Source organism: Tetrao urogallus (assembly GCF_951394365.1).
Source record: "Tetrao urogallus genome assembly, chromosome: 1".
Lineage (NCBI taxonomy): Eukaryota > Metazoa > Chordata > Aves > Galliformes > Phasianidae > Tetrao > Tetrao urogallus.
In genome coordinates, this window is record NC_136813.1 from 28,096,687 (window position 1) to 28,112,009 (window position 15,323).

The 15,323-nt window shown below is 43.5% G+C and overlaps 1 protein-coding gene across 1 annotated transcript in view; it reads right to left on the bottom strand.

The window, feature by feature from the left end:
• Positions 1-13,991, bottom strand: part of LRCH1 (leucine rich repeats and calponin homology domain containing 1) — a gene marked incomplete at both ends in the record, with an annotated part of 106,469 nt that extends 92,478 nt beyond the window's left edge. Inside the window, one exon of the mRNA XM_079538530.1 lies at positions 13,742-13,991. Coding sequence (XP_079394656.1) covers positions 13,742-13,991 — 250 coding nt within the window. The remainder of the gene's footprint in view (positions 1-13,741) is intronic.
• Positions 13,992-15,323: the final 1,332 nt, after the last annotated feature.

The window sequence follows — 15,323 nt, forward strand, 5'->3', positions numbered from 1 at the left end:
TTTTTTTTCATGCAATAGTTTTACATCTTTACTTTAAATTAGTGCACGTACCCATCTTGTAGTAGAAGAACAACAAATGATTGTTAAGTTGAAGCTAAAATAAAAAATAATCTTATTTCTCTTATTTACTTCTAAATAAACTATTAACCTTACTATTACCACTAGTGTACTTTAGGATCAACACTGTATACAGAAGCCATCCATTTTTGGTCTAGACACAAAGATTCAATCTTGGTAATTTATGGCCAGCATTAGGCAGAGGGTCAAACTGCATCAACATAAATGTCTCTTAGTATTAAGACACGTCAGTTACTCCATTATTCAACAAATATGACCCCACTGACCCCAGAATGAAAACAGCAGCAGGTGAAATAATGCAAAGAACGACAAATGATGAAATATGAATGCAGTATTATATTTATTTATTTAAAGAAGGCAGAAAAACTTTACCAGTTTATTGTCCCCTGCCATTTTCTTCTACAAAAAAAGTGCTTCCTGTGGAATTAATTACACTGCTTTATGGTAAAGAGAGCACTCAGGCTTGCATATCCTTCACTGAATAACTACCAAATAGGAAGCATGAAAGAACTTGAGACATAAGGAAAAATACATTCATCATCCTATCCTCAAACTGTATGTATTTAATGAATCAATCATGTATTTAGACTTGACAAAATAGAACTGTATCACGCCTAAAGTAGAGCAGACAAAAACTTATAGTTTTAATGTAACACATTTAATACGCACACGCAGTAAAAGGACTAAGCTTGTGAGTTAGCACAGAATCATAGCATGGCTTGGGTTGAAACAGACCTCCAGGATCACCCAGCTCCAACACCCCTGCCACAGGCAGGGCTGCCAACCTCCGTATTTAATACTAGACCAGGCTATCTCTACAGTAAACCCGAGCTTTTTTTTCCAACCCTTTCACTGATGTCAGATTTCTCAGATTTAAATAGCTGGCCTCTCATCATTCTCCTGACTATTCCAAACTCTTAGTGATACAATCACCCAAAGTCTCCAGCAAACATTCAGAACACTGCATGTAATATATGCACACATACGCATACTGTAATTGGTTGGGTTTGGGCTTGTTTTGATTTTCTAGTTAAATCCTATTATACTGGATAGAAGCACAGGGAAACTTCAAAGATTAATCCAATTCCCCACACACAGAGTCTGAAATGCAATGCTTGTGTTTCACCATTCCCATAGCAACAGCATTTCAATTCTCTATTTTAGAGCCTTTCCCTGTAGGAGCTAAACCATACATTCATTCCTACTCTCCTTTAAAGTGTACTTGTAGAAAAGTCTCTCTTTCTTCAGGCTACCGTTGCTTCCCAGACAAACACGACTTACATTTTTGTGATAAACTTGTTGTTGGAGGTGTCACGTGGCCACCTCTCCCACAGCTTAACATTTAAGTGCATAACTGAAATGCTTCTGTGGGACTACCAATTACTGCAGTTCTTTTACTACCACACAAAACTGTTCAACACCAAACTGAGCTACAAGATTCCAGAATCCATTTTTAGCCTGGGGCTCTAGGCCAAGAATAACCTTTTCAGTTCTCTAGGAAGCCAAACACACAAAGATACAAAAACCAACAGAGGGAATACAGCACTTCTTGCCAAAACAGTTATTATTGTAAAATATGTTTTTAAAGATCATACTCTTTCATATTACCTGATTCTTAGCCTAGAGCAAACCTACAATGATGCCCTTTTAGAGACTAAATAGCTCTGAACCACACTACCATCTTTCTGTAAGAAATGCTACTACAGAACAACCTCTCCATTCTTACATTGCATTAATATATTTAAAGTCACACCCAGGGCTTTAAAGCTTTTAAGCTTCAAAGTTTCAACCTTTACTACAACACCTTCCAGAAGACCTCAAGCAAAATGACTCAACACCCATTCTTACAATAGCTTATATTGTGTTCACTGAGCTGTAAAAACAGAAGCCAGGATACCAAAACTGGTTTTCTTTTTAGAGTTTTGTTTGTTTCTGCTCCTCATTCTCCCTATTGGTGTAAACACAGATAAGCTGCATCTTTACAGAACATTGCTTCTGCAAGAGCAAAGTTTGCAAGGTAATTTTTAAACAGAAACACAGCACAAGGTCTATGCTAGGGCCAACTGAAACTAACTAAAATCATCTCTTAAAAGATCATTAAATTAGCATTTCATGTAATTACATAAAAGGCTTTTAAAATGTATCAATACACAAGACATTCAACATACTTTGCCCACCCTTAAGAAGGTCCTGATTGGTTAGAAGTTTAATTCAGCACACTTTAACATGCCAGTATATTGATATACAATATGACATACACAAACAGAGTAGCTGTCTTGTCTCTAAAATCCCTTATTACAATTTTAACAAGCTGAAGTTCATTTTGGATATGTTAGCCTATAGCACTTGCATAAAATATTTTCTTCGAAGAGCTAGCAAAAGATCTCCTTTTCATGTTGCATTTGAATAAAAATATGGAGAAGAAAAAGAAAGAAAAGATGTGGAAGAAATATGCCATTTTTCTTTAAAGAAAAAAGAACAGGACTAAAGGAAATCAAGCCTTTACCATGATAGTTTTCCACTACATTTTTAAGTCCAGCTGAGTAGAAAGACACATTATAGTACAGTCACAATTCAGCAGCTTCTGCATATTTTGACTAAGAAAATGCATCACCTGCTCAGAAGACATTTAAAAAAGAAATCAAGAACTACAAGCAGTCACAGAATCACAGAAACACTCAGGTTGGAAAAGACCTTAAAGATCATCAAGTCCAATCATGACCTGACCATACTACCCTAACTCTAACAACCCTCTGCTAAATCATGTCCCTGAGCACCACATCCAAACGGTTTTTGAACGCATCCAGGGATGGAGACTCAACCACCTCCCTGGGCAGCCTATTCCAGTGCTTAACAACCCTTTCTGTAAAGAAGTTTTTTCCTGATATCCAACCTAACCTTACTGGTTCAACTTGAGGCCATTTCCCCTCATCCTGTCACCTGTCAGCAGTAAGAGACCAACCCCGCTCTTGCTGTAAGCATTTTTCAGGTATTGGAAGAGAGCAATAAGGTCTCCCCTCAGCCTCTTTTTCCCCAGACTGGACAGCCCCTATTCCTTCAGTCTCTACTTGTAGGCCATATTCTATGCACAAATTCTGTGGCACATTCAATAACAAACTATGTTGAAGCTGCACAGAACTTTGGTATCGGTACCCATAGGTCTTAAAGTAAGTTGCAGTGAGGCAACACAATATTTTATAGGGATTTCACAAGCAAATTCTTGTACATATACCTTTCTGCAAAAACACTAAAGAGAAGAAAATAGCATTTCTGGTATAATGACTGAGTGACACAAAGAGCGTGAGCATGAAATGAAGACATTAGTATAGAGCAGTCCGAACTGCCTGGTAAATGGAACACAGGCAAAGAGCAGGCATTCAGCCAGGCCAAAATTTAAATCTTGGAACAGGGATGGCAGGCGACACTCACCGAGTAGGAGAACAACACCATACATAGTGGGAGGCAGTAAGACAGTTTCCTTGAACTTGGATGAACTCAGTAAATAAATAAATAAGCCTCAAAATCACAACATCCAGCAAACATGGGAAACCTGAGTGTAAGTTCCTTCCCCTAAGCTATCACAGCAGCTGCTTAACAACCAGGGCAGCCTTCAACCCCAGCTGCTGAGAAGGCTTCTTTCATCTTTGATCAGAAATCCCATCTCAGAAGTCTTCATCCCAGCCAGTATTCTGTAGTTATAAAACATGTGCATGACACAATGTTCCTCTTCTCCCACTGAATAAGTAGACAGCATTGTTGTTACTACATCTGCTGCGTCTTAAAGTGGTTGAATTGAATAAACTCAGTGAGGCTTTGCTGTACACAGAATCATAGAATCATAGAATGGCCAGGGTTGGAAGGGACCTCAAGGATCACGAATCTCCAACCCTCTGCTACAGGCAGGGCCACCAACTTCCACATTTAATACTAGACCAAGCTGCCCAGGGCCCCATCCAACCTGGCCTTGAACACCTCCAGGGACTGGGCATCCACAACCTCTCTCAGCAGCCTGTGCCAGCACCTCACCACTCTCTCTGTAAAGAACTTCCCCAACATCCAACCTAAATCTTCCCTCCCTCAACTTAAAACCATTTCCCCTTGTCCTGCTGTTATCAACTCTTTCAAAGAGTTGACTCCTCTTCTGTTTTTAGGCTCCCTTTAGGTACTGAAAGGCTGCAATGAGGTCACCCCGCAGACTTCTCCTCTCCAGGCTGAACAAGCCCAGCTCCCTCAGCCTGTCTTTGCAGGGGAGGTCCTCCAGCCCCCTGATCATCTTTGTGGCTCTCCTCTGGACCCTCTCCAACAGCTCCCTCTCTTTCTTGTACTGGGATCTCCAGACCTGGACACAGTACTCCAGAAAAAAGGGTTACAGCAAGGGCACTACACATCAAGCATGAATTGTTTTATCTACCATTTCTCCTATTGTGATATTTATAAACAACTGAAGTTTAAAAATAATAAAAAAAAACACGTCATTTTAATAATAATTCTGCTTGTCATTGCAACAATTTCACTACCTTTAAATCTTCAGACAAGGCTAGAAATGAACTGCCATGTTTGTATTTTTGGTATCTTGCCTCACTTCCAGTAAACGTCATCTGAGTGCATGTTCTGCTCCACTTCTTTCCTTAAAAGATTCATCTCCAATTCAATTTTCTTTTTCCATCATATTTCTTGCCAGTTTTCCACAACTCCTCCACCAGTTTCAGTGATTACCAGCGTATTTCTGCGTACACGTTTTATGAACCTGTTCCTCATCATCAACAACATATCCAACTTGGCACTTGTACTTTTCATGTTGAATGCCTTGCATTTCACAGCACTGCAATTTAAAAACAGAAGTTTGATTTCACCCCTGAAGCAGGAGTCTCAAGCCCACCTTGCTGTTTGGATGCGGTGTTCAGGGACATGATTTGGCAGAGGGTTGTTAGTTAGGGTACTATGGTCAGGTTGTGGTTGGACTCTGTGATCTTTAAGGTCTTTTCCAACCTGAGAACCTATGGTTCTATGATCTGAAAATGATTTCAGAAAGGAAGGGTTATCAAGGAAGGTAAGTATGGTAACAGATAACAAGCACCTTCTGACATACTTCCCTGTTTGTTCAGTACAAATAATTCCCTCCATTCAACCAGGAGTACAAGTTTTCAGGCTCCAGCCTCAATATGTAACTACTGCAACTTGCACTAAGGAATGAAATCACCCATCTACAGAAAGCCAACAAAAACACCTTATCCATTCAGCAGCAAAAGTCACTTAAGAGTGCTCTACTTTCATATTCAAAACCCCCAGCTACTTTTAGTGACTTCTCTACCTATACCCAGAAAAGCTACCTTGCAGCAGCACCATAAAATTCTCAGCAAGCTTCTAACTAAGAGGGTCAGAATTCCCACAAGTTCAGCAGAACATGAAACATTTTGTGCATCTCCAGAAGTGAGTGCAAATCTCAAGCTTCAAATTAAACGCAGAACTAACCCTCACTTGGCTCTGCCAAGATCATCTTCTCACTCTTAAGTTTTGACTTCTTTCTTCTTCTATAAAAACTATTTCTCATACGGAGCAGGACAGAAGGAAGAGAGACTGTTATTGTTATTTCTATTTTTAAATAGTTAGGAGGTTTACAGATATTATGGTGCTCTGTACCATACAAGGAAAAAAAGGGATAAAACAGCAAGCTGGCCAGCAAGATGCCCTTGGGGAAAAAGGGTGGGGAGAAGCACTGGCATTTTAGAACTGTTCCCACAGCGACATCTCCCCACAAATTTAGCAGAAAGTAATTATTCCTTCAAAAGCTTAACTCTCCAGTACCTTTGCAAAGATTACTTTACAGGGACTGGAACTACTCTGTTGCATGGGTTTTCTGTCTAACAAAATACAGTCTGTAGAGTGCCTTCAGAAATCAGGAGACAGACCATCCATCTCCACTTTGCTACTGATCTGCACTCTGACTACAGTGAAGGCACTTCTGGCTCTTTCAATTTTGCATATTATTCAATTAAAAAATAAACAGGTATGTTGTTTTCATAATTCTGGTCTCACAAGAAAACAGTAACAATACTTCTCTCTCCTGTTTCAGAAGCGCCATTTAAATTCTTAAGTCATACTGATTTTAGCTGTGGTTTTGGTATCTAACCAGTCTGGGAATTTTCTCCAATCTGGCAGATGCCTCACAAGCAGAGCCAGCACAGCTCGCTGCCAGAGGAAGCTGCTCATCCCATCCTTCCCAGAATGGTCATTTTGACATGCAAAACACAAGTACCAAAGCCTTGGCTGCTCTTGCAACATTGTAGGCAGTGCCACTGCTGAAAGCCACTGGCCTTCTCTCCTGCAGGCAAATGAATGTTAAGCTTTCTAAATTTAAATTCAACAGTTAGCCTTTTAAAGTATGAATTTTCAACTATTACTTGCAGCACAAGATCTGTAAATGTCATCTATTAGTCAAATCATTTCCTCCATGCTTTTCTAATCTCTGTTCACAAAATTCTGATGGCTAACTTCACTGCTCAGAAAATCTGTTTTTCCTCAATTTTGCCAACACAAAGTATTCAAAGCTATTTCATTCAGTCAAGAATGTACAGCTCACCTGTTTGCTTGCAGTCCCATTCCATTTGCAGTCCAGAAGGCCAACCATATCCTACCTGGCAACAAAAGAAGTGTGACCAGCAGGGAGAGGGAGGTGTTTCTGCCCCTCTACTCTGCTCTCATGAGATCCCACCTGGAGTACTGCGTCCAGATTTGGGGCTGCCAGCACAAGAAGGACATGGAGCTGTTGCAGCAGGGCCAAAGGAGAGCCACAAAGATGATCAGAGGGCTGGAGCACCTCCACTATGAGGACAGGCTGAGAGAGCTGGGGATGTTCAGCCTGGAGAAGAGAAGGCTCCAGAACCTTATAGCGGCCTTTCAGTACCTGAAGGGGGTCCACAGGAAAGCTGGGGATGGACTTTATAAGCAAGTGCAGTGACAAGATAAGGGGAAATGTTTTTAAATAGGAAGAGGGTGGATTTAAAGTAGATACTAGGAAGAACTGCTTTACTGTGAGGGTGGTGAGGCTGTTCAGTGAGGTTGTGGATTCAAGGCCAGGATGGGGCTTTGAATAATCTGTTCTATAGGAAGGTGTCCCTGCCTATAGCAGGGGGTTGGAACTGTGTGATATTAAAGGTCCCTTCCAACCCAATCCACTTAATGATTCTTTCACTTCCACCACTTCATACAATTCCACTCAGTATTTCACACATTTTTTCCCCTCATTTCTTACCTTCTGCCTCTGAATAATATCCTCTTTACATCCTTTTTTCCTAGTATTTTCTGATATTCATTCTACTTTGGCCCAGTTGATTCTGCCCTGGTCTCTTCCTCTCACTCAAGTATTTCATATCTTCAAAACTCTTACATAGTAACTGTAGTCAGATTCACACTGCCTTTCCTGCTGTACAGATGTCTAAACCAAAACATCTTTTGCATGAAAGACACAAAAGAAACAGACCAGAGGAATGAGGAAGAGGAGACACACAAACCACACAGGGCTACTCTGCCTCTACCTCCCAACAAGGCTCGTGACCACATGAACCTCTTTCATTAAAAACACAGCAGTTCCACTAAATGCACATGAGAAGTGTAGCACTTCAACCACCACAACAGCACTTTTGGAGCTCCGAGTCAGTCATCTCCAAGGCAAATAGGCCAAGGACACAAAGTGACAACTCCATAAGAGCAATCAATTTCCATCCATGAGCATGCAGTGTGGTCACACACACTTTGCCAGTTCTAAGTAGGGCTGTTTAAAAAACAGCCACCCTAAACTGAAAGTTAACATTAAGGGCAAGGGTTTGATGAAGAGCTAGCTGAGCTTGCTGCAGCTGGAATTCAGATGTCCCACTCTCCTTCCAGCTGTGATTTCTACACTGTCAATATCTTCTACTCTCAGCGGTTGTACTTTTGGAGCTTCCCTGATGACAAAGGAAGTCAGACAAATATTTAAAAAATAATAATAATTATAAAAAAAAAAAAAAAACAAACCAACGCCACACTGGGGAAGGAGATGAATACACAGCCCCTGCAGAGTCACCGGTGGAAAGCCATTAATCTGCCCAAGCCGCATTCTGAAAGGGTAACCAGGCAATTGAGTACTTCTAATTTGCTTTCATGTAACAAAAGCCACCCCAAGCTAGTTCACTTTATTCAGTGCTGAGAAATGCCTACCGGCACCTGCAAAGTCACTGACCGCAGTTCAGCCGTGAGAGTATAAATCTCCTGACAAAGGAGGTAACTTCCAAAAGCACAACTCGCTACATTCTACACAGCGAAAGAGCTAACGGACTCTTTTCAACAGGAGTCAATAGTCTTAATGCTTACATGATCCACAAACCAAGCGGACACACACTGCCTTGGGGAAGTAAAAACAGAACCAAATGGCTACAGAGTGGCACACAGCAGCTCTAAGTGCCTATGTTTATGGTCCTTCAAATCCATTTAATTTGATAAAGCTTCTTCACGAAGGGAGCATATAAACAGCTGCCTATGAGGGTGGATAGTGATAGGACAAGGGGGAATGGTTTTAAACTGAGACAGGGGAGGTTTAGGTTAGATATTAGGAGGAAGCTTTTCCACTTCCTCTGGAACAGGTTGCCCAAGGAGGCGGTGGATGCCCCATCCCTGGAGGCATTCAAGGCCAGGCTGGATGTGGCTTTGGGCAGCCTGGTCTGCTGGTTGGCGACCCTGCACATAGCAGGGGGTTGAAACTGGATGATCACTGTGGTCCTTTTCAACCCAGGCCATTCCATGAAATATCTCAGCATTAACCTTATGAAATATCTAGGGAACACTAGATAGTTGGTTAAAACAGATGTCCAGACAGACCACGTTATGAAGGTAAAGTCTGAAAACTGCATTTATGCTGAGAGATAAATAATATCAAAATTATGCTCAGTTTTTAGCCTTGATATAAACACAATAATCTCAAAAGAGAACTGCATCCCATAAGTTTTGGCTGCAGAGTAACATTCAACTCACTTGTGAGAATAAAGAAGCACACTGCCTCCTCTTCACTTAATACACAAATAACATCTTAAGCGTAAGGGAATAAGTAAAAATAAAAATCTTCAAATAAATACAGGAAGGTTGTAGAAAGGGACCGGCTGTTGAACATAAGAAGAAATAACTTTGGGGGCTTTCTTTTTTTCTTTTTTTCCAGCTGCCTAGTTAGTTTTACAGTGTTGTTTTATTGACAGGAATTTTGGATAAGATAATCAAAATATAAAATCCAGCTGTCCAAGAGAATTCTTAAAAGGAAAGCGACATATCGAACCTCATATCCAAATAATAACCAAATACTAGGTTCTGTTTGATAGCTACTGTGGGCTCATGAAAGTGCCCAGCAGCACAAATGAACAGGTCTGTATTGGTGACATCCTTCCCGGTGTAAAGAAGCCAAGGAACATTTAGAGGAGTCGCAAGCTTCTCTCCCTTATGTGCCTAACCCTGCAAAGGATGAAACAGGGACCTGGGAGAAAAAGTTCAGCGGATCTATCCTCAAACAAGCTGCCAAAGCCTACAGACAGAAGTTGGAGTGATACAGGCAGCCCTGGATACACATTTAAATATCAACTTTGAGGCTTTTTCTTCTTCTTTTATAAACTAACATGCTTATAGCATTCCCAGTGGTTCTGAGGAATATAATTGCATACTATTACTTAAGAACTATGTGATTATTGCGCCGCGGTCTTCTGCACAAGCTACCCTGTAATAAAAGTGATAAGAATAGCATTTATTGTTTTTGAAATGTTTTTTTGCAATGCATCCACACTGATGTGGTTTAAAACATCTGACTACACTCAAGATCCTCTACAGAAAGGATGTACTTTCTTCTAACCATATTGCACACCACGCAAACTCTCTTCTGCATTCACGATACTGCCAGATGATTCAGCAGAGTGGGTTGTGCTCAGCTCTTGAGAAAAACTTTCAGAAACAAGAAGGAAGAAAATTTGAAGCATGGAGAAGGCTCCAGGGAAATCTCATTGTGGCTTTCAAGTACTTGAAAGGAGCATGTAAACTGGGGAGGGGGGGGAGGATGGCTGTTTATGAGAGTGGACAGTGATAGGACAAGGGAGAATGGTTTTAAACTGAGACAGGGGAGGTTCAGGTTAGATATTAGGAGGAAGTTTTTCACACAGAGGGTGGTGATGCACTGGAACAGGTTGCCCAAGGAGGTTGTGGATGCCCTGGAGGCATTCAAGGCCAGGCTGGATGTGGCTCTGGGCAGCCTGGTCTGGTGGTTGGCAACCCTGCACATAGCAGGGGGTTGAAACTGGATGAGCATTGTGGTCCTTTCAACCCAGGCCATTCTATGATTAGAAAGCCACATGCACAATCACAGCAAGATGTATTCAATGCAAAGGAAAGTTACAGAAGAAAAAGACATTCCAAAAAACTGCATTAACAGAAACTGACAAGTGACAAGCCTCTGCAGTTGCTGCAGAATGTAACTACTGTAAGAACTAGAAAAGTCAAGTGAATCGCTCCCAGCTATTAAAGCAAGCAGCATACATTCCTTTTGCAAATTTACCAGTTGCTACATAAAGTCTGACTCCTAACCTCAAGAAAACAAAAACAACGTTAACAGAGAATTTCAAGTTTAAGACCTCAATCTTCCTCAGACTTTTTTTAAAACACTAAAAACATTTGCAGAAGACAAGCTTGATAACATTTTATTAAAGTCTGGAGACCATCATTTTCTCAACCCATGAACTCTCTGAGTACCTAAGGCTAAGACACTGTCAAGATGCAGGCAGGCTTTCATTCTTTTCAAAATCCCCTTCTCCTCGGAGAACTCAATCCCCTATGCTTGTCTTCTCTCAATCTTGGATTGGCTTCATTTTTCTGTGAGATTAGCCCTCTTTAGCAATCAGAATGACTATTCCCACCCCAAACGTGACTTCAGAGACTTAACAGTACATCAAATCCAAAAGTAAAAGTCACTCACTGTAGGGACATATCGTCAAGTAGCACAAGAAAGCACCGTTTTTGTATCATGCACATTTATGGAGAGGAAGTGAGAGAGAAAATTCCCATCAAGAGTTTGTCCTGAGAGTCACAGAAAGCTGGACTTAAGCCAAGCGTCTCTTCTGTTTATATGTTCTACTTATGTAATGTAACAAGTGAAAAGGAACACAGATTTTTTCAGAAGGTTTCAACACAGGACTGAACTGACAAGGCAAACAATTCTCACTAATCAGTAACAACATGCTGTTACAAACAGAAACATAAAGTAACCATAGATTAGCACGTGGCTTTCCTAAACAGGAACAAGGAATGAAGGACAGCTGTTACAGAACTGAGCCATGGGCCACTTCACACGGCCACTTAGACAAAGCAAAAAGAAAAGGAAAAACCCATTTGACATTCAGTTACGTATTCAGTATCGTTTGTGTAAATTCTGATGAAAGCACATTAATGCTTGAAAACTACTTTTCTGAGAATAAAACTCTATCCTCAACAGAATAGAAAACAGAATACAGAAGTATGTAACAGACACGTGCTACCTACACATACAACACACAGCTCACACTTGCAAAGAACATACCTGTGCAATATGCAAGCATGCATTCGTTACCAATCAAAACTTTTCTTTTTCAGTAAGTAATTTGTTTTACCAACAACTTGGCTTGAGGTAGCGCTGACCCAAACAAGCCTACCTTTCTGAATTTCCAAACTACTTATCTTATATCACAGCATGCCTTCACTAGACCACAGCTTTAAAAACAACAGAGATAAAACATCTTGCTTTGGGAGACAAGCTGATAGTCATTTTTTTCTGCCTGTATGCAGTTCTATTACTGTGCATCTTACTGCTTTAACTACTGCATTTGTCATCGAGTGACTTAATTGTCAGCATGGCAATTAATGCTACCAATTAATAAGTTTCATTGATAAATGAAATGACGTTTCCTTCATGTTTCTCTTTTCTCTATAGGAGTGCTCACACAAACTGTGAAATCCATTCAGCAACAAGTGACAGAGCTGAAGAAGAACTAAATGTGAAGTACTGGAGACACTACTCTGCTCCCTACAGCTGAGATAAACACCAGCAGCCAGTAAGCAGCTGTTTCCACAGAGAGAAACACACAGATATCCTCATGTGCAGGGGTGAGAGCTGAGGTTCATGTTATCACATGCTTGCATGCAGGTATAGCACCTGCTATTCTGTGGGACAGGAACAAGTGATTACTTGCCTGCTCCTTTACTGTTACAACACAACTATCTTCAGCAGGCAAATGGGGACACAAAAGGGCACGTGGAGGTGGTACAGTAAATATCTTCAGAGCATACCAACATTCTTCTTGTGTGGGTTTGTACAGTTCTACCAAGTGACGCCACGCAAAGAACGAATTAGGTTCCAGCCCCTTGCACAAACAGGGGCAGAAAACCAGATTATGGTCCTCTGTTGGGAACTGCTCCTAGAGATGTGAAACAAGTGGGCATTTTCCACATTGGAAGGAGGCACTAGGACAAGGTGAACACAGACAGCAAACATTTCCCCTCCCTACACCTTTCTGCAAGGCTGTTAGGCCTATCTCTTCTGGGAATGTATGTAATGATGGTGTCCCCCACTGTAAAATAAGTACATGTAAAGATGATGGTTTTTGCCTTGAAAGACAGCATTACATACAGAGGTGGAAATACTGCTACCTGATTTTGTATAATTCTACTTACACGGTCGGATAGTAATAGGATAAGAAGGGATGGCTTTAAACGAAGAGGGGAAAATTTAGGTGAGATGTTAGGTGGAAATTCTGTACTCAGAGTGGTGAGGCACCGGAACAGGTTGCTCAGTGAAGCTGTGAGTGTCCCATCCCTAGAGATGTTCAGGGCCAGGTTGGCTGTGACTCCAGGCAGCCTGATCTTATAGAGACAACCCTGCCCACAGCAAGCGGTTGGTGTTAGATGATCTTTAGGGTCTTTTCCAACCCGAGCCATTCTATGACTTTAAGCATACAAGAGCAGCTATCAACCCCGCTGCCTGACAAGAACCATTTGTGGAAGGCAGCTCCCTGAAGAGCAAAAGTGCTCCTATTGCCACCTCCACGTGTAGCGAGACATATTAAGAAGCATTTGAGTGCATCTTCGCGTGGTTACACACAGACCTGTGCCCCTCCACGATAGGTGAGACACGGTGAGAAAGTATCCAACCAAACACAAACGTGTTCATCGCACAGCCACATCCAAAGGCGGGCTCCAGGGAGGCACAGAGACCTGCAGTCCTCAAGGTTAGTGCAGAAACCAGGCGCGAGCCTGAACCTCCCCCCCCCCCCCTCCCCCCCCCCCCCCCCCCCACACACACACATTCTCACAGCTCTGCCTCGCTCGATGCAAAAGCAGCCTACAAGTACATGAGTGTGCGTGTGGGGAGGTGGGGGGTGGCTGCAGCCATCTGGGAGCCGACACCTCCCTCAGGCAGCGAGCTGAGCTGGGGGCGAAGATAAGGGATAAGCTCCACGCACAGCGATAAGGTCCACGCAGAGCTGTTCGCCCCAGAGGTCGAGGTGGGAATGGAAGCAATGCGCCCGAGGGGGCGAGGGCGGGGAGAGAGGGATCCCCCGGAGATTTAATCTCCTTTCCTCGCCTCCTGAAGGTGGCATCCCGGCCGCCCCATCCCCTCGGGTCTCACCTGCCCGCACCGTGTCGGAGAGGTCGTGAGTGAGGGCGGAGGCGCTGCGCGGGAACTCCTTCAGTTTCCTGCCGCTCAAGTTGAGCCCCCCGGAGTGAGCCGCTTCCTCCAATGCCCGCTCCAGACCGCGGTTCAGAGGCTGCAGACCCAACGCACCGCCGCCGCCACAGCCGCCGCCGCCCACCCCGCCTGCTGCCACCGCCAGGGCAGCGGCGGGGAAGGGCTGCGGCTCGCTTCCCAGCGTCGCCATCTTTCCCCTCGCCGAGGGGAACGCCAGGGGCCGCCGGAGCTGCCTCTCTCTCCCTGTTTCCTCCTCCTCCTCCTCCTCCCGCTCGCTCCCCGTGGTAGTGAGGAGGGGGGGGGGAGCGGCGGCGAGAGCAGAAGGCGGAGGCGAACGGGGCGGGCGAGGCGCACGCACTACGCATGCTCCGCCTCGCCCCCTCCGCTTTCCCTTTCCCCGAAGGCGGCGCGCAGGGCGGGGCACTGTGGCGCCACCTGCCGGCGGTGCGCGGAGCAGTCCGTAGTGAAAGCGCTGTGCAGACGCCGTGAGTGTGCTGAGGCGGGGAGCCTCATTTGAAAATTAAAAGCTGTGGAGGCTCCTGCTGCTGCACCTGGTAGGCCCTGGGGAGCTCCTGCCCTGAAGAAGGACTTTCTGAGGTTCGCTCCAGCCACAGGCACAGCCTTGTACGTGTGCATGGCTTCTGGGTTCTGGTCTGTCACCACTGTGGGTGACAGATCTGCTGATCTCTTCAGCTCAGCTTTCAGTGGAATGCTGAGCTTTTCTGAGATTGTTTTGTTTGGTTTTTTTTTTCAGCTTTGCTAGAGTGGGAGAGCAGTGAGTCCTCGTGCTTTCACAGCACTTGGAGATCTCAGTGCGAAGAGGGAGCCTGGACACCATCATGCATGACTTGTGCTTTGCAGCTGCTACGCTTCCCTCAGTTCCCTGCACTGTGATGAAGGATCAGTGTTAAACCAAAGCCTCCTGGCTCCAGGAAGTTCAACAGCAAGAGCTATGGGACAAAAGGAGGCAGAACTGCCACAAGAAAACTCCTCTGGAAAACAGAGATCACCACAAGCTTGACAACAACAGCAAGAAACAGCCCTGGTTAAATGAGGGAGAATGGGTGCTGGGGGTGGACTTGTTCAAACAGCAGCATTAAAATACCCATCAAAAATTGTGCCTTACAACCACTTAGCTCTGAGCGTCAGCGTTTTTCTTTTATATTGGGTGTACGTTACAGAAGTGCTTCAGGCTTTTTTAAATAGGGTAGTCTCACAGTAAGGAAAGAGCTGTAAGGTTAGATGGGTAGGATTATTTTACTGTGAATACTTTTACACTGCACATATATTAGCAGCCCCTCACTAAATTCAAGTCCGAGCTGCCCTCACTGCAATTCTTTGGGTGTGATACAGAGATTTTGGGTTACAGAATGACAAATGCAGTCTCCTGCTAGTTCAAAGAAGTTTTGAGTGCACCAGAGATCAGTTCTTAACATTGTTACTTACAACAGTCTCTAGCTGAAGAAGAGACCTTCCCCAAGGAGCACAACTGTCACCTCATCCACAGTTGTGTCCGGATATC